Source organism: Argiope bruennichi, chromosome X2, assembly GCF_947563725.1.
Source record: "Argiope bruennichi chromosome X2, qqArgBrue1.1, whole genome shotgun sequence".
Lineage (NCBI taxonomy): Eukaryota > Metazoa > Arthropoda > Arachnida > Araneae > Araneidae > Argiope > Argiope bruennichi.
The window spans coordinates 66,443,236-66,463,659 of record NC_079163.1 but is presented as its reverse complement, the minus strand read 5'-3'; the positions used below and the strand labels follow the sequence as shown (position 1 = coordinate 66,463,659).

The 20,424-nt window shown below is 28.7% G+C and overlaps 1 protein-coding gene across 4 annotated transcripts in view; it reads left to right on the top strand.

The window, feature by feature from the left end:
- The window catches only part of LOC129960051 (protein kinase C-binding protein NELL1-like), a 122,807-nt gene that overhangs the window by 60,151 nt on the left and 42,232 nt on the right, over positions 1–20,424 (top strand). For all 4 annotated transcript variants that reach the window (XM_056073096.1, XM_056073094.1, XM_056073095.1 and 1 more), the window contains exons 2-3: positions 17,978–18,109; positions 19,252–19,402. In XM_056073096.1, coding sequence (XP_055929071.1) covers positions 17,978–18,109; positions 19,252–19,402 — 283 coding nt within the window. The remainder of the gene's footprint in view (positions 1–17,977; positions 18,110–19,251; positions 19,403–20,424) is intronic.

Genomic DNA, 20,424 nt, shown 5'->3' with positions numbered 1-20,424 from the left:
TAGGTTCAAGGATTTGTTATAAATTCTTTTGATCAAAAAGGGATGGGTTTTTAATAAGTTTTTTTTATTGAATAATTAACTCTTGTTTCAAATTTCAACTAAATCTGCTTTTATATAATAAATTATGAGAATTTAAGAATATTTATTCACTAAACTGAGTGAAAATTATTGAATGTTGAGAAATTTCGCTATTGAATCTTTTTTCTTAGATTATAGTATTAAAAAAAAGGGCAATTTTAAAATATCTTCCACTACTTTTTCTATATTCGAAACTGGCTTGAAAAAGTAAACTATTACAACGTAGGTGATCATTAGAAAATTGCTTATTTTTCTTTTGGTCTTTAAAAAAAATATTAATTAAAAAAGGATTGATAGTTGATGTAAGAAATTAAGTTCTGGTTTGGAGAAAACAGGAATTCATCCTTAAAGTGAAGTTTTCCTTTGTCAAATTCAACAATGGCTAAACGAATCATTAGTTTCTAAAATTCACATACTGTTTGTCTTTTCGTCTAATTAAATGAACTGCATAAATGAAATAAACGACTTTTGGATTACTTTTCTTCATTCGGTATGGATTGAGACATTTTTTTTTTCCAGATCTAAGTACTTTTTTTTCTCTTAGCGATAAATGTTCTTCTTTTAAAAGACCTCACTGATCCCCAAAAAAAATGAAAATGAAATATTAAAATGAAACCATTGTTATTCAAATATCGTTCTTGTCATGAGTTGAAAAGGGCACAAGTATTTACAGAAAGTGCCATATGTTGAAAGAGATAATATATTAATCCAGTCTTTCTATATAAGCCTTTACATCTTTACTATCACTTCTGAACAATAATGTCTGCCGTCGATTTGAGAGCACAGGATTTCCTATTTCTCTTCTCAAGCAAGTGATGTCAAAAATACTTTTCGTTATAATCTCAAAGTGCAGTAATGAAGTTTTTTCATAAGACTCCCCTGTTTAAATAAATATTCACGAAATAAGATATTTTAGAAAATGTCAATTGAAATTTGAATGAAATACTTGACCGAATGATTCTTTATCATTCATAGAAATATGAATTTCTAATTTCTAGTTTACATATGAAGGAAAAAAAATTTCTTAACAAAATTCCATAAAACCATAACTTTCAAGCATAACTCCTCAATAAAAATGAAGTAAGCATTTGTTTTGCAGTCCTCTCGCACGATTTGTTAGACACTGTTTGATACTGTTAGAAAAATACAGTGCATATGCCCTTTTCTCTTGTGTGATCACAACTGATTCAGAAGGTTCTTCATATTTTACAATTCTGAGTTTATACTTCTAGGGTTAAATCTTCGCCAAGCACCATTCATTTTAAAAACCACGAAAAATATTAAAAATTAATTAATATTGAGAGTATTTACTGATTAGTAATTTTTGACATGATTTCGTTGTCAACACTTTAATCTCAAACGAAGAGCCAAGCTCCCTCTATTCTGATTTCAATTATTTTCTTTGGAAATCCGCATATATTTGTTTTCTAAAGGATTTAGCTTTTTTCATCAAATCTCAATGACTATTAAAAAGCAAAAATTTTATAGAACTGGATTAGAATCGCAAAAATAAAGAATAAATTTTTACGAAAGAGGTCGAAAATATGTTAATATGAGGAGTTGTATTTAAACAGGACAATGCTTGCTGGGCCATTGATTAAGTTAGACATAAAAGTCGTCTGAGATAGATGTAGAATTATTCTTTATTGCTGAAAACTGGCTTGTTTCGAATTCGTATTCATCAATACAAATGTAGTTAAACTTTATCTTGTTTCATATTATAAAATAATTGATATTATTAATTTAAACAGAGAAATAAACGCAATGTAATATTAGAGACAGATATGTGAATTTTCAGAAGTTTTGTCGATTTCAAGAAAACACCACAATTCAAAATTGTGAATATTCTGTAATTGTCGATTGAATCTAAACAAAAAAAGGGACACTTCTAAGAGGAAAAAGTAATGATGAATTATATCTAGCTGCAAACGAGCTGAGAAGTTTCGTTTTAGAATACGGTGGAGTTTCCAGCATGTTGGAATAGTTAGGGCCAGCGAAGAAAAAATTCGACGAAGTCTTCTTTAAAAATAGAAAAGCTTTTTCGAACTCCATCAGACGAAAGATAACAGTAAATTCAGTAACCGTTCTCTAAAAAAAATTTAAATAAATAGTATCCAAGTAATACCATTTTAGCTTGATCCTAGAATCTTTAGATTGGAACTTTTGAAATTTTAAAAAGGGCTAAATTATGCTGGAGAAATGGAATGAAATTCCACTTCTAAATTTTATGAAGTACAAAAAAAAATATAAAGTGTAATAGACTAAAGAAAATCAACAAAATCAAACAAAATGGGCTGTTTTCTAATCATATGCATTATTGTCAAATGCATTTCAAATTCACTCTCTAAATTATATGTTTAATAATATTTCACAAAATGTATGAATTTCAAAAAAAAAATGACTTTAAAAACATAAATTTATTCATGAAAACCCCAAATAAATTAGATTTTTTTCTCTATTTTTGACACGTCCAATTCTGTTGCGTAACCCTTGCACTCCGATGTCTCGTCTCAAGCACCGTCTAGAATGGTATCACCATTTTGAGTTTTATTTATTTTTAAATTTCGATTCTTAAAATGCCTACAAAGTGGTAAGGTGTTGTAGATAAATTTCTTTGGAGAAATTAAGCATAAAACAATTATATATCTTTATTTTTCGGAGCAATAAGTCGTATTAGATGATTAATTTTGCATCGAATTACTTTTCGCAGTTCAAAGAGTTAAAACTGTGTGTGACATTCAGGTAATAACAAATGTTCTTCAGAATGATTATATTAGTTCGTAATGAATAATAACCGTCCTGAATGAAGCAATAGAATTTTTAAAGTTTAGTGAATATATTTAAATGTCTGACTATTAAGAGATGAACTCCATTCAGTTGCACAATTCTTTTTAAATATATTTCTAAATTCTGAGGTTTTATTCCTAATCATTTTATCGAGGAATCATTTCAAACTTCCTGGTGAAAGAAGCAGAGACATTTGATGAAAAGAGAGAAGTAAAATTTCCAAACTTTCATGAGTTCAAAGCTTATTTAAAGTTGATTTTATTTGTTAGGTTTCCATTCAAGTACCATGTAACGATAAGTAATGCAGCATTCAACTGTAGACATCAATGAAGCGCCATCTATCAGTCGATTTTGTAATCTGTTCTTCTCTTTCCGAACTTCTCTTAATAGGTAGTTGGTATCAAACTAATTCCTTTTTTCGATTGGATATTTCTCTTCCGTCTATTTTATTAAGCTAAATAAATTGTTTGTCATGAAATGTGTCGGAACTTTATCCGAGTTTATTTTTTATATGCGTGTAAGTCTTTATTTCCCTCATAATCGAGTAGATATCGTTCTGGTAAATGCAAGAAACAAAATTCTCTGCCTTTCATTATTTCTTTTTTGCATCGGTTCAGTTAATTCAAGTATCTAATTATTAAAAGTAGAGAAGTGTTTTTTCCTACTTTTTAAACGTTTCTCTCCTACTATAGTGCGCTTCTTGTTTGCATGAAAATATTAGTGTTTCAATTTCTTGCACTGTATTCAGGCAGAAAGAAAAAAAAATTGTATAAATAAATTTAAATGATATTCAGATTGCAATAAGCTTTTTATAGAGAGGTAATGTCATGAAATATTTCAAGAATTTTTAATTATTTTCCTTTTATTTTGAGTTTATTCTTTTATTTTATTCTCTTAGAAAATAACTTGGTATTCTTCAGTGTCTTCTGTACGATTAAAACTTCTATAAGAAATAAAGCATTCATAATTGTATTGCATTGAAGAGCTAGTATACTATCCACTAGTACTCCAACGGAATTGTACTTTGACGTGGAAAAGATACATAACATTTATTTTTTTATAATATTGATTAGCCTTTTAAAACATATCATTACATATAAGGATGCGTATGTAAGGATACGTTTTAAATGGCTAATCAATATTATAAATAAATATTACACCGGATAAGTAAGAGAAAACATACGCTTCGCGTGTTTAAATATAAACCTACAAACGTGTTAAAAAAAGCTTAAATAAGGAAAATAGAGCTACTAAGAATTCTATAAAATGAACCGTCAAACTTTTAAACAGATGCCAGAAGTAAATTGTAAAACATGTATATTGTCATTCCAATTACGTGCTGTAAAGGAGGATATATCTGGTAAAATTTTGAAGTAAATATATGAATTCTTTTTTAAAAGATTCAAATCGTTGGGAGGAAAACTTCTTTGGAAAATTCTTAAATACTTTTCTGCATGTCCGAATTCGCGAAGCGAAACAAAAAATCCTTATTTAAAATTTGCTGATCAACAATTACATCAAATGATTTTTGAATTATCGTTATTCAAAAATAAATAGTGAACGTTCAATTGAAGTGAATATTTTGTTGGAATTATTATACCAGAGAGCCCAATAAAGGGTAACAAAATGGAATATTTCCAAAAAATAATACAAATACCAATCTGAAATTTTTACAAGCTTTATTTTTTTTAAAAAAAAAGCTTTTTAGAAGGATTTATAAAAAGAAAATCTCAATTAATTAAACAAAATTACAAAAATTTTGATTATATGTTAAAATAACATTTTCCTAAATATATATAATATACTGCTGAATTAACTAATCTGTCTAAAGCACGATAGTTTATTTCATAGGGGTTTTTTATACCAATTACTTAAATTTTCTTTTCCTTCTTTCAATAAGTTTTATTTAAATGAGAAAAGTCGAGGCTTCAACTTTACACACCCTAATCTCCCTTTATTGCGTTGAGGTCTGGTGCAAATATAGGGGGATATATTTTGGATGACTGACTCAACAATATGAGGGTGCAGTTATTTATTTTGATACTTTTGATAAAAAATCGATTCGATTTTCAATACCATCATGGTGACGAAAAGGAATACGCTGTGCGAAATGTCTGCATATGTTAGTAGCGTATGATAAATGAAATTAATTAGACATAAGTAACAGCCTAGTGAACAATTTTTAAAATTTTTGTCAGACTTCTGAATGCATGTAAATTCGTTGGAAAGACGTCAAAATTTTAATACGATTTCATTCACATGAGCAAAAAGAATGAATTAAAAATAAAAGCCTTTTGAAACGAGAATGTCAAATAATATTTTGTTATTTCTTTAGGCTTTTGTTTTTGAAATGTTTTATTTTTATTTTGACGAGAATTGAAAAGTTTATTTTCAAATTCCTCTTTCAACTTATTTCACGTAGGCGTCGTTATTTATATTTATATAAATAAGGAAAAACAAGTAATCCGTTATTCGAATGTTTTCAAAATATTTATATTATATAAATATAAAATTCAATAAAACTTCAGAAGATTCTAATATTTCCAACACACTTTTTTACAATCGTTTCAAACGGATGAATTGTAAAATAGATTTAATTAATCTATTTTTGATGTTTTGTGATTCAAACGTTTACTCATTTCCTGTATTCAGTAGGTCTTCCACCTGCTGGAAGTGGAAACAGTCATTTTGTGTTGAACTGCCTAGGATTATTTTCTCTAATACTTTTACTCGTAACAGCTCAGATCACAGATGTTCATACATTTTGCTTTGCCGTATTTCGTATTACGATTGTGGGGACGTATTTGATCGAATGACGGTGGCATGGTTGAAAAGGGTCTATTTTTTGCTGCCTCCGTCATAGAGTGGCGCCCACAGTTTATTTATTAAAGGACATTAATGGACTTTTATTATCATGGTTTAGATCTGAGGTTGTTAACTTCTAGGATACTGTAGAAACTGTAAATATATGTAGTTGTCAATATCGAAGTAATTTCTTTCAGTAATCAAAAAATGTCGTTCAATATCACCAGTTGAAAACTTTTGTGGCTAAAATTCCAAGACAATCTTCTGGAAATGTCTTATACATATTTGTTAGTTATAGTATGTTTAATTATAATGCTTCATCTTTTTGAATATAATTTTTCATGTTTTTTTCAATTGAACATTAACAATTTATTTGTTTAACATAATTTTCGTCCGATTTAATATAAATTTGAGAAAAGGATAGAAAGTTCTAGTTTGGAGATAGCGAGGTGATTTAATTGAAAGGACGAATCAGTTTTGAAATTTATTTAAAGTAGTTGACATTAATTTGTCATATTTAATATGACCTTCTTAAATTCGTAGATTTTCTGTAGAATATCGTATTCATGTTATAAATATTTTTTGTCAAGTGTTTAGTATTCTCTTTTTTGGGAAATCTTAAATGTGAATTTCGTGACACTTTAAAAATTTTAATTCGCAAGAGTGCGTAAAATTGTGATTAAATGTTACAAAAGGTTTTTATACATCAAGGATCCTTTTTTTCCTTTGCAACTCCAAAAAAGTATTTACATATTGAAAAATAAAGTATATTCATATAATTTCGTTCTTGATAATTAATATTGTTTCCGTAAAACTCCGTAATAAAAAAAGAATTCATCTATTCAGGAAAGTAGGAAGTTTCTACTTGTTAAAAGCAAAAAAAAAAAAAAAAATCATTTGTTCATTGGCATTTCAAAAAAAAATGAATGGCTTATTTATTTATTCAAACATAACTCATTTATCTTTAAAGTAAAAATTCTTTCTCAAATTCCACGATTTTTTATTAGAAATTTGAGCATTCCATTCCATTACCTTTCAAATTATTTTAGAATCTACTTGTATGGTGATTCCACCCGAAAGACGTTTCAGTAACACCCAAATGTTTTGCTGTGAATGAAATGTATTGATTCTACTAGTATTTTTAAATGAAATTTTTCATACGTAATTCTCATAATGACATTTTAAGTCATTGAATATGTTAGGTTCTATTAAAAGGAGGAAATTTCATTTTTAGGCGGAAGTGATCGATTGTTAATCAGAATTTTTTTAAAAAATCTGGATTTGTTTTGCTAATAATAAAATTTTTTTTATACATTTGGTTATTTTTATATCAAAAATATTTTAATCAGATCAATAAAAATAGATAAGTGTTGGGATTTTAAATAACAGAAATAGATTTCCTGAAAACAATTGACGTTATATAGTTGAAAGAACTGCACACTAGTGATATTTACATTGATGAAACATCACCAAAATTAACAATTTTTTTCTTTTATTCTTCTTCAATTAACATTTTTTTTAATTTTCTCGAAAAATAAAAGGCAATCCTTTGTAAATGTCGAATAATCTTTTTTTATTGAATATTCATGTTTTCAACCTCGCTGAAGCTGAAAAAAAAAAACATTTTTTATAATTATGACCGCATCCTTGAAAACTCGAAAGGAAAGGATTAAAGCGATGGCATTTGGCATGTGGTCTTTGCACAAAAAAATATAGAACTGTTTCAAATTTTGGATAAAATCTAACTAAAGGAAATCATTATATCCATATCCAACCATAATACAAACACGATATCTCAAAGGCCAGATGGATGAAATTTGGTTCAATATTTTATCATAAAGCTTAATGAGTTATGTCGAATTTTGGACCACTTCATGTGTAGGTATGGCCCTAAATGTAGTACTGTATTAAATTTTCGATTCAATCACTTATATTAGAGCTAAAAGACATGCTAAATTTCCTTTATTACTACAAAGTTTTTCATTTTAATCATTTGCTTTTTTGAGTATTTCAAGTAACAATATTCATCTGCAGCACAAACATATAAATATACAACTCTGACAATCACTAAAACACAAAATAAAAATCAATCCGACTTGACACCAAAACCAGAGAGAGAAAAAAGCATGGGAATGTTTACAATCGGCACTATTGCATAAGATATGAGCTGCAAATATATCGTCGCATCATTTTAATATAAAAATTTGGGTAAGGCTATAACTTTTGTATTTTCTAAATTTTATTTTTATTACTTTCTTACAGTTATGTTATGTAATGAGAACCAATGTTTGTGTTTAATTTTATTGAGAATGACAATCTCACTTAAAATTAGTGAATGAAAAGCAGTTTTGTTAAAATGTGAGATAAAAAAAAATTGATGATTCTTAGGAGGGGCATTACCTTTGAAACCGCATTCTCATTATAAGAGGGGAGAATTATCATAAGAGCAGCATCTTTGATGTGCATATATCTGATATCTGCATTCCAAATTTTGAAAATCGAGCTATCTAAGAATGCTGCCCAGTTCGGGGTTGCCACATTCCTAGTGAATAGTTTTAACTCCAGAATGGGGAGCTTTAAACACTTTAATCCTTAAGGTAATTGTTTGTGCAATATTTAATTTATATTCAATAATTAAAAGTTCTTCGAATTATTCCATCTTAAGTTGAAAATTTCAGGAAAATATAAAATTATTATATTTGAAGAGCAGGTAATACAGTAATTCCAACGGTATCTGTAGCGAATAAAGATTCTTTTTAATGCTGTTTTTAAAAAATGATTTTCAAAATGCACATTTAAATATTTCTAACTATCCTTAATTTTCATTTATAAATTGAGCAATGTCCATCATTCGCATTTGGTATCCTTATGTCAAACCAAATCTAAAATATTTGAATTATATGATTGATGCTTAAATTTTATTTAAATTATAAATATGAAATATCTGCACATCCTAGCCATTGATAAATAAATCGTGACCAAGAGAAGAAATAAAATGCAAATTTATTAAAATTCATACTTCAACAATTATTCTTTCTTCAAATAAGAAATTCTACTTTATAGTCTACAAATTATATTAATTGTTTAAAAAATTTTATTTTGTGAAAAGAATTCCTTTTACATCAAAATCGTCTAATTTGAAAATCATTCAATGGTGATTTTATGATGGCCGTTGAAACTCATGTTTCAGACCTGAAAAACCAATTGTTACAATTAGAAATAAGTTCCTAAACAAGTTGGCTTGATAAGACGTTTCCGCTCCCCAGTCGGAATTTTGCAGGGGAGGGGTAAGTAAAAATTGTAAAAACTATTAATGGTGAACGCATACTTTTTAAATTTCCGATATTTCAATATCTCAGCTTTGCCTTTATGTAACCACATAAACGATCCAACCCCGCCATGCCTGAGCGCCAGAGGTAATATGAGAATCGGACAGTCGGGCAACATAATTGGACATTTAGATGAATGTAAAATAGCCCTCATTATTGTGCAGCCCATGCGCCCGTCACCTATGAAGAGGTGACGACCCGACATCAATATAGAAATAGCTTACTTCCATACCATTATTATACCTATATCAGTGAAATGAGAACAAGTTTACTTATAGGACAACTTCATTCCCCTATCTGATGCATCCCCCAGCGAGTTTGTTCTCATGTAAAAATTAGTTTTTATATTAAAGTAACCTTTGACAACTTGCAACATAAATCGGTTCTTAACTATCTAGACATTTGCACTTGTCCTTTCTACGTCAACAGGCTCTTTCACAGTCTCTTTCCAAATAGAAAAGTAAAACTATTGGCTCCTCAAGATAGGGCTACAAAGGATCGGAAGCAAGGCTGCCCACACGGATCATGCAATGGTCTGGGTTTGTGGAATCTCGCAGCCAATGAAGTACTAAAGCAGGTCAGGCCGTAAAACGTACACATCCAAGCCTTTACAGATAATTTTGCGTTCGTCATCTAAGCGATCACCAAGAATAGACTTGAAAGAGGGATACAACTTGCGATAACCTAATTCAACTCCTGGTACTCAGTGAATCAACTTCATCTCGTGTCTTATTTAGCAAAATGACGGAAGATCCCAAAATCACATGGAATAGAAGTACCTAAAAAGAGTTAAATCTTTAGATATTTAAAAGATTCACATTCATAATCAATTCAGTAAGTTAGGGTATATAAAAAAAAATAGGGAACCAGCGGAAATCTCACCGAAACTTTCTCACATACTCAACAATAAAAGCCTTATCCCCCCCCCTCGCATAAAATTGTGAATTTTGGATAATGCATTGCGTGGCATTGGCGAAAACTTGTTAGGAATTATAGAATAGGGGGGGAATCTAGCATTTTTACTGAATCTGTTGTGTGAATATGCGTTTGGGGCGATATTTTTTTCCGACCGACTGAAATCAAAATTTGACGCGGAATACAGTTGTGATCACATATTAATCTCATTGGTTTATGTCATTACATTTATGAATTATTGCCTTTGCATGCATGTGAAAATACAAAGCGACGTGACAGATTTAGCTCAAAATTAGATAAGAATCTACTTTTTAGTTGCTAAAGTTGTGTACCAAATTTTAACATTTTATAGTTCTCAAGTCCACTTGTACTCGAACAGACAGACAGACAGACACCCTCTGTATAAATTTCGTTCAAAACTTGGTAAAGTCCAAATTTGGTCGCAAATCCATGTATCAAATTTCATCCGTCTAGCTCAAAACGTTTTTGAGTTATCGTGTTTACAGAAAGACTATGCGAAAACTGTATTTTTCGAACTCGGGTCTGAAACATGGCGATTCGAATTCGATATTTCGATCAATTTTTTGATGATTACAAAACTTTCTTTATACTTCGTAAACGAGAACGTATAGGATGACTTTTTACTTTTCTTAGGATAGCTTTTTATTTTCTCTATGCTTCGTATACGAGAAAAGAAAAAGCCTTCCTAATTAAATCTCGTTGAAAGTTAAAGCCTTAAACATGGCCCAAACAAATATAATTAATATTTTCACAGATGCTCGAAAGCAGAACATGAAGTTGGAGCTACTTACTACATCTTGTTCAGTGACATCTGGTCTTACCAGTTGTCTGCTAAATTCAACGTCAACTATTCTGTTTTTCACGCTGAACTTACTGCACTTCGTGAAGCTCAATTTCCAAACAACAGCACCTTTAAAACACATCTCGACAATAGAGACAATTTATCCTGTTTTTCAAAGTGCCTTGTTACTTTCGATTATATAGTGTATGTTATGGCGATTAGATTTAAAACTTTTAATTGAGGTATAAAGGAAAAAATTTGATCATATGATGTGAACACTTTTCACTTTCTTCCATTTAATGAAAAAAAAAAAAAAAAAAAAAAAGGGGGCGAGTCATTCTGATATCAGAACGCACTGAGACTGCATTGTATTAAATCTCGGAAGTCTTCATAGAATGATTAAAATTGTCATCGATTCCTTATTCTTATCAGACCCAATGGATGTTATCTCCGTTCATATTGGTTTCTATAAATGTTTTTGTTAAATTAACGTATTCTTGATTGGTAATCTCTACATAATTGGGCACAAGATTATAAAGAATGGAACCTGCATGAGGCTCAACAAATTTGAAGCATTAAAATAACATTTTCCTTCCGATTCGTTGTTTTTCTGAATAAACATTAAAAAATACATGTTTAGATCTTAAATCTTCCAACGATGTACATTTTGTTTGTTTGCATAAAAATACGCTACTGCTGCTTATCTACTATTGTTGCCTATTGCATACTTAAATATATCTAGAAATACTCTAATCTCTGTCCTAGTCTTCAACTTTTCAATATACAAGATGCCTTTTTATGTCGCCTTGGACAGTATCCAGACAAAATACACAATAACTTTTATTTTTTTTTCTCCTGATGTTTATTTTCTGTTCTGAAGTCAGACATCGAAAAAAAAAAGTTAAACAGTAAAGATTTTTTTTTCTCCTATTTTTGAAAATCCTTCGTTCTGTTCAATTGATTTTTTTAATAAAATCTTACGGATATTGTGAGTTAAATCTTTAAAGACTTATTTAGGATCACAAATAAAATTTCAAGAAATTCTGAATCTTTTGAGAATATGATGATGCTCAGCAGGGAACAGTGACTTTTGGACTCCATTTTCCACTTCAAGGAAGGCTTTGGAAGAAGAAAAAAAAATAACTTATTATTTTAATCATCAATAATTCTCAATTACATTTATATCAGTAAGCTATAATCAAAATTATTTAGATCGAAGATAAGTAATCAAAAAAATGTTAAAGCATACAATCTAGAAAAAATATTCCTTCTGCTTTGTTTCTGAAAATATTTTAAGTGCTTCTTAAAAAGCCGACGTTGCCTGATTTTTTTTTGGGGGGGGGGAGATATCTTCACTATTTAATTAAAAGTGAGCTTCCCAAGAACCTTAGGAGCTGTAAATTGGCAGAGATAACCCAATTTCAATTATTAAATCGTACTTATGCTTTTTCATAAACTGCTTTTCGTTATATTTTGGAAACAAAAGTATGCTAGTATTTAGATGCTGGCCATCAAAGTAGCTAAAAATTGATGTTTTTAAAACATGTTCACCGCTTCAAATAAACCAGCATTGTAACATCAATACAATGTTCTTTTCTTTCACGATAAAATTTTGTTATGCGAGTCGCATTCATTAAACTTGAAGGAATTCTTGTCTCCTAAGTTTTCGAATTATCTACTTTCATATCAAAGATTAAAACAGATGATTGAATCTGTACATATTTGAATTTGTACTCCAGATACTACAAATTAATGAGACAGTAATTTTTTTAATATATAAATTTACATACTTAAAGAACTTTACATTTGAACCTTTCTTCACAGAACAGCCTTAAATCTATATTTTGTTCTATTTCAAAATCATATTTTTAATTAAAAATTCTAAAGAACCCAATAAGTTTTAGTCTAGCTTCTCTAGCGATGAAATTTAAAGTGATAATTTGTAAATTTTATTAACCTGTTAACCGGGTAATTAACTTATATTCAATTTGTTCCGCATCGAAATGTTTCGTCATACCCGGTTAACAGGCTAATAATTCAATTTCTACCTTAAAATTTTGTGAATAAAAATACCCAATCGATTTGGTAATAATCAAAAATGACGGACGGTTCGGAACAATTGCAACCAGTTGGTAGTCAATAAAAAAAAATCTGACGCAGGCCAAATTTTTGGTCTTTACATATCTGATTTTACATTTTTAAAAATAAGATGCTACTTTCAAATGAGAATGAACAGTTTCTGTACGGGTGAGGAAATATTTCTAAAGTTCTTGAGCACTCTAATGAAAGTTCTGCAACATTATATTGAAGATAACAAAGATGTATCGGTAATTAAATTAATACTATTTTTAACTCGTTTTTATTAGTTCGTTTTCTTCTCTGTTTTTTGTTCGGTACAAATTTTGCAATCGATTTTAAACTGACTCGACAGTATTTTCGCTTTCTTATCTGTCTCTTGGTTTGTCTGTTAGTAGAAATTGTGTAGTCGACTTTAAACTAATCTGAGCTTTTATTACCGACAGATGGCGCCATGGCAAGTAGTAGTAGTATTTGTGTAGCTCATTGATTAAAATCGTTGATTATTTCAATAAAAAAAATTAATATTTCGCTTTTAAAACGGATTAAAAGGCATATCAATTTGATTGTGAATTTAAAAAATTCGTAATCCCAAATTTTCTCAGAAGATCCCAAAGGAATTCATCATACAATTGGATCTTTTATGAATGTCTTGAATCCTTCTTTAAATGCTCGAAACAAATGAGTCAGTAGTTAAATTTTATATAACTTACTGAAGGATTTCAGTTTTGAAATCGTACCCGAAATGCACTTTTTAAATTTTATCACTGCTATTGGAAATAAATTGTCCTTTATATGTTTGAAAATGATCAAATTTTGCTTACAATTTTCCATAAAAACTCTAGACTGCTGTAATCACAATTTGCTTTTTTTACCATTGGATAAATGAACCTTATGTCCATCGTGATGAAACTGATTTTTGAAAAAAACTCGAATTCATTCTTAGTAATATTACAGCTATCGAGCGTTATTGTGACTTATTTATACTGCATTTGCAGAAGTATCCGAAAAATGTGTATAGACATACATTCATAATAGTATTTGAAAAAAAGGCATAAAAAAAATGTGGCGGTATAAAATAATTGGTACATGAAAAATGTATAAAATACTATCGTAGATTCACTACTATAACCATCATTTCATTATTTTAACTTTTTCAAGGCATGGATAATCTAATTTGATTCACTGAGGTGAAAAATTCAGAAGTCTGCATTTTTACAGTTGTATTCAAGAAGTTTATCTGTCAGATAGCTTTAAATATATTTTCTAAAGACTTTTCTTTGTTTATAATACTTTTTCAAATAAATTGCCTTTGTAAAACTTGAACATGTTCTGAATTTTTCACCATAGTGAATCTAATTAGATTATTCCTCTAGATAACTAGTTTATCTAGTCTAGTAGCAATAGTAGGTGAATTTCCAAACTGAAATTTTTCTAAAAAATAGTTTTTAAGACCCATAGCCTTGATTAAGTTCATTTGCAATAAATCCCTAATATTTTTAAACCAGGAAAGCTTCGAAATGAGATGATTGATCCAACGAAAAATTTTGTTTTGCGTTGACAGAAACAAAATTTCATTTTCCGCTTAAATTTGCATACAGTCTCTCCAAATATAGTATAGAACAGACTCGATCCAAGCATATAAATGCACAATGAACACTTCATTAACAACCAAAATTGTTGAAACTATGTACAAGATGAAAGAGTAATTTTACTGAAGTTCATTTCTCACGATATTTATATATTTGAAGAAAAGCAATGTCAAAATAAAATGGATTGAAGGTTAGTTATAACATTGTAACGAATCTAAACCGTATGAAAAAATGACTTAATGAGCAACTAATACCTTACTTCTATAATTTTCTTTCTTACTAGTTCTCTAGTTTTAATTAAAAACGATCTAAATCTGTTCACTACATATGCATTGGAAATCTGCCATATAGGTTTCTAATTTATTGAGTGAAAAAAAAAAAACTATCCACCCAGTTTTTTTTTTCTGGCATCATTCATCATACTGTCATCTAAAATATAATTTGTAAAGAATTAACGTACCCCTAAAGATTTTCGATCTAAATATTTCATAAGGTGTCGCCTATATATTGAAATAAGAACAAACATTTCCTATAACGACACACATTTTCCACTCCAAATTTCAAAATTATATGAAACGTTATCCCGGGAAGCCACATTTCATTAGTCTAGGTCTATTCGTTTTGAAGTTATAAGTAAAAAAAAGTTTGACTCTTTATATGAAAATAAAATTTTGAATTGTAATTTTAATGTAGTAATTGACCTGAAATTGTTTTATGATAATATAAGGTATTCTACACATTTTGCACACATATTTGTCATTTCAAAGTAACTTTTAATACGCATATAGCTTACCAAAATCAGTGGTTAAAATTTTTGAACAGTAAAACACATAAATTTTGGCACAAATCAAGGCCTTTCTCTGTGGGCTCGCTAACTTTTAGCTCCTTCCTGTGAATAGTTTCTTCGTTCCATTATTTTCTTTATTTCCTCGAAATCAGTGAGCATTCATAAATTCCATAATGTCGATAGCCTTTTTTTTTTATTTGACAATGATCCTGCATTTCTTGTATCAAATATTGTTATGCAAAAAATTTCGGTGATGGCAAATCAAAATCATAAATGCTTTCTAACATTTTATTAACAGTAGCTCCGACAAAGAATTTCCGTCTTTGCGAAGTCGGTTCTTAGAATGTCACTCACACAATGCAAAAAGTCAATGAAAAGTGATAATTACATTTCTTACTTAATACTTTGTAACCACAATTTTATAAATACGCTTACCAAATTACTTCTGCTTATACTTAATGCATAATAAAATCCATGTTTTGCAACTTATATCATGGTATATAGTCATGAACTTAATTATTTTAAGAAAATTCAATAAATTAAGTATTTAGCATTAAATTTTTGGATGCAAAATAAATCTCATTTTCATATTCGTATGGAATCAATATAAACAAGTTTTTAAACAATTTAACGGATTCACCGATACACTTCAGATCACCATTATTATTATCACTATTAGCAATAGTAAATGATTCACGATTAGTATTTCAGATTACCACTATTTTTGTTAAATATAAAATTATGCATATAGATTTAAATGAAAGGCGGAATGGATGAAAGAAATAAAATTACTTATCTTGACTTTCAAGTCGATTGAAAATTCTTCAATGAAGAGATTGATATACAACAAGAATTTTTGATATACAACAAATTTGTTTTACCAAATAATGCTTGAAATTTTCAATTAATTATTTTAAGTTTTTATTTTTTAGATTTTTTTAGAGAAGACGAGGTTATAAATGACTATTAAATTGTAAAATATTATTTGCCCTCAGTTAAATAAACAATGGTAATTTGTCAAACAATTCTCTTAACGAATTAAACCGTTCTATGTATATCCTTATGAAAAGAATTTTAAACTTTTGAGAATAAGCGCAAAAATTAAACATGTATCTATTCTTGAACTTTCAAGTGTAATGCTGTTCTTTCCAGTAAATTACATTTAAATGTATGTTTAAATCTGGTTTATTAATTTTTTGTACTCTAGTTAATACATTTTTTTAATAAATGCTTTTTCGTCTGTACCGGTTTAATTGAATTCATTTTGTTTAATTAAAAAAGATTTTGATGTAATATTCGGTTATTTAAGCTAGTTACTTTTTAGCGACAGCCTATGAAATAATTATTATTTTAATTATATAATTATTTGTATGGCTAAGCCGCATTTCCAAGTTCTATTCACATATAAAGCAATAAAATGTGATGAATCACCAGCTTAAGTTCTGAAAAATGTTACAATAACCGATAATAATGAAGATATAGGTAAAATATATAGAACAAAAATGAAAATTTAGAAAAATGCTCTACAGTTTGCCTTCCATATTTGTAGCTTACATTTAGCCTATATCTGTGCCTTTAGATTATGAAACCTTCTCAATTAAAATAAAACACTTGTATAGAACACTAAATTGTCAGTAAAGTATGGATGAATACAGGTATACATTTGTCAGTGATAGAAATACAACAAAATAATATTCTTACACAATAAAGCGGTTACTGTTTCATAAGTCTTTAATAAATGGCAACTCAGCGGCGATGACAGAAATATTATCTACTGCTAACGAAATGCAGAAATAAAGCGCAAAAGGAATAAAAGTCAGCAAATATATCTCTATCAACAAGCTATTAATCTTAACATTAATATTTTTAAACAATAAAATATCTATTTAATTTTTTTTTCTCGAGCTCAGAGCGGAGAATTTAAATTTCTATACAAGGAGATGACCCAATGACAAAAAATGCCAAATAACTACAGATGTAATAATGTTATGTTAACCAAAATTTGTACTCCAGATAATTTTTCAATAAGGAATCTATGTATGGCATCAAGAAAGGGTGCCATAGGAAATTTCAAAGTTTACAGAATTTTTAATATATAGATTATATCTTATGGGCATTTTAGGTAATTTTTAGTAGACATAATGATATTTAAATTTGTACTTTATTTCCGTATACAATGAAAGACAGCAAATAAAGTCTGGGTGACTAGCTTATGTTTTCCTGCAACTATATTTATGATTTAATCATTGCTAGTATTTCTATAAATGATCATGCAAAAAATGACCTTTCGAATTTATATAGCTTTAACTTTATACACATTTTTGAAACGACGAGCATGTAAAAAATTTATCGCATTTAACTTCCGAAAATAAAAATTTGAATTTAAAAAAATCTGTATAAACCAACTCTGATTAATGTTAGTGGAATGTATTGAAACTAACCATAATTTTTCTTTCTTTGATTATATCTGGTTAATATCCGCCAAACCAACGACAATTTTATATCCAAAGGGGGGGCGAGTGAAATTATTTAAAGGAAGAATAGGTAACAATGCAAAAATTCAAATCCTTCAACAGAATAATTTAAAACATTCCTTTTTTCATTCGCAATCAATAAAAAAAAAATGTTGAAATTTATTAAGATATTCTTTTCTCAAGATTTTAAATTATAGATTGACAAACGATGCAATAAAATTTGATCTCTCTGTAAAAGTAATAAATACACTTTTAGCATTCTAATTAAAGATGCTAAGTTAACTTTTTCACTTGATAAACTTAGGTATAAATACTTTTTTTTCCAATTTTAGCGTCGGGTTTTCACATCGACTCCAAACACCAGTTTGATTTGATTGATGGACTTCGTATTTATAACAAAAGCTACAGTGGCCTGACTATAGTCGAAGGTTTGCATCGTCTTTCTCCAGCTATTTTGTTAGAAGGTAAGACTCTGACATATTATAGACCCTTTTGTCTTACTTTAATGATTAATCATGCGGGGAGTTTTTTCCTTCTCCTTCCATGTGATTAATGAAACTCTTTGTATTTAGTAATTGTTATAGTTTTCAGAGTGCACATTTGCCAGAAAGAATTTCTGCTCATAGTAAAATATTTTGTTAAATAGTAGATGAGCTGCCATGAAACGCCGTTTTTCATTAAAATTGAATTTAAAAAAATCATTGTATGCAATCTGAATTGGTTCTTATAATTCTAACCACCAGAAAATAATCCCTCATATCATTCATTGTTTGCTTTAACCAATTGGCTGTTATTTCGGGATTTTAACTGACTACAATCTAAGAATAATATTTAAAAATAGTTATTAATATAGAATTTGAATTTTAACTACAATTCATTTTCTAACAAATATGGTTTTATTGCGTTTGACTAGTTTAAATTTAATAGATTGTTTCAATAATTTTTTACTTCTTCTCAATGTATGATATGGTATCAGATATATTTCAATGTATTTTAAAGTTAATATTCTTGTAAATTAAGAACAGTAAGTTTGTTTGTTATGACATAAATTGATTAGGCGAGAAAATTTCAATTTTGTGGAGATTTCCTCGAATTACTGCACAGTCAATGCCTAACTAACTCATCTGTATTGTAATAATTTTCAATAAGAAAAATATATTACATATATGTCAATCATTTTAAAATATGAAGGCTTTTAATCAATGCTAACTGAAGGAGCCCATTACTCTAAAACAGTCAATAAGAATTCCGGTCTTCTTACTTTAGATATTGGAATTCAGAGCTCCTGAAAATAATCCCCAAAAACAGTGGCTTATTTTCTGTGACTATTGGGATGCTTTTAATTATATACAGTTGAAATATTTGAAGTTATTCATTATTTCAATTGTTTAGAGCATTTTCAAGACCTGAAAAATTATCTTTAGCCAGAGGAAAACGCTGTGAATACTGATTTGAAATCCGTTATTACAATTTCCATGAGTATAATATTTATTTTGAATTTTTTTAAAAATCTTTTTCAAATGAAAATATTTTGCAAATAAAGAAATTTTTTTAAAAAAAATTATATCATTTATTCTTTAACAGATTTTTATTTTTTTACTTTTAGGTGACTCTAGGCAAATCCAGTTGCCTGCAGAGATGTTAGAAACAATATCAAAGCATTTAGCTGAAACGAACGAATTTAGTTTTATGGCAACTCTTAAGCAAGAAGGAAAAAATACGGGGACAATTATATCGTTCTCTGAAGGAAATGACAGGTATATTTTCATTTATTATAAATATTTCAGTACGAGACATGGGAAACTTCTGTTGAATCTATTAAAATGAAGAAAAAAATATTACTGGCCATGTAAAATATTTGCTACGTTATGATGAAAGAATTGAGTGACATTGTAAATAAAAATAAATAATAAACCTAACGAGACGTGTTTCTGAATTCCACCATACGTAAATCTCTCAATGAACAGCGGGATTTATATAATTCCGCTGTACGATCTTTCTGAGCGATACCTTTTCATTAGAAAAAGAGTAGAATTTAGAAGAAGAAAAAAAATAGAACAGAATTTTAATAGAAATTGAGGCATAAAGTAATAATTTGCATCTGAAATCATAAAATCTATTAAATACCCTGATGATACCTGCACATGCCATCGCATGACCCAGCTGGCCCGTAACTTGTGACTTTGATTACGGAAACTAGAATACAATTAATGAAATTCTGTAATGCCACTGAATACTTTTCATGTATAAATTTCCTTGAGTTTTATTTTTTCAGACCCAAAATCTGTACCAAAATTAAGTTTATTTACTATATTTTAGGAAAGTGGTCTAAATCATTTGTAAATAGATTAAAAGTATGTAAATCTGATGAATTATGAATGCTGTTATAGAAGAGTATTACGATTTCTACTACGATGGGAAAATGGAGAGAAAGTTGCCGCCGTTGGTGAAACTCGTCGACAATTTTACTGTAGAAGCGTCTTCCCTTTGAATGAGTTTTTCAACGATAATGTTTAATCTTCTGTCAAATTTACTTGGGAAATATGTAAATTAAGCTAGTTTCTCATTTTTTTTTATGAGAAAGAGTTTTAAAATTGTGGTGATAATACCAAATGAAATTTTTTATCTCGTTACACATGGTAATTTAGCCAATACAACTGACTAAACTAAATGTTTTTTGACAGAATTTTGTATTAATTAGTCCAATAAGATTTATAGATAATTTTATTTAGATGAAAATGAAAACTTATTTTAAAAGCATATACAATTATAAATGTCC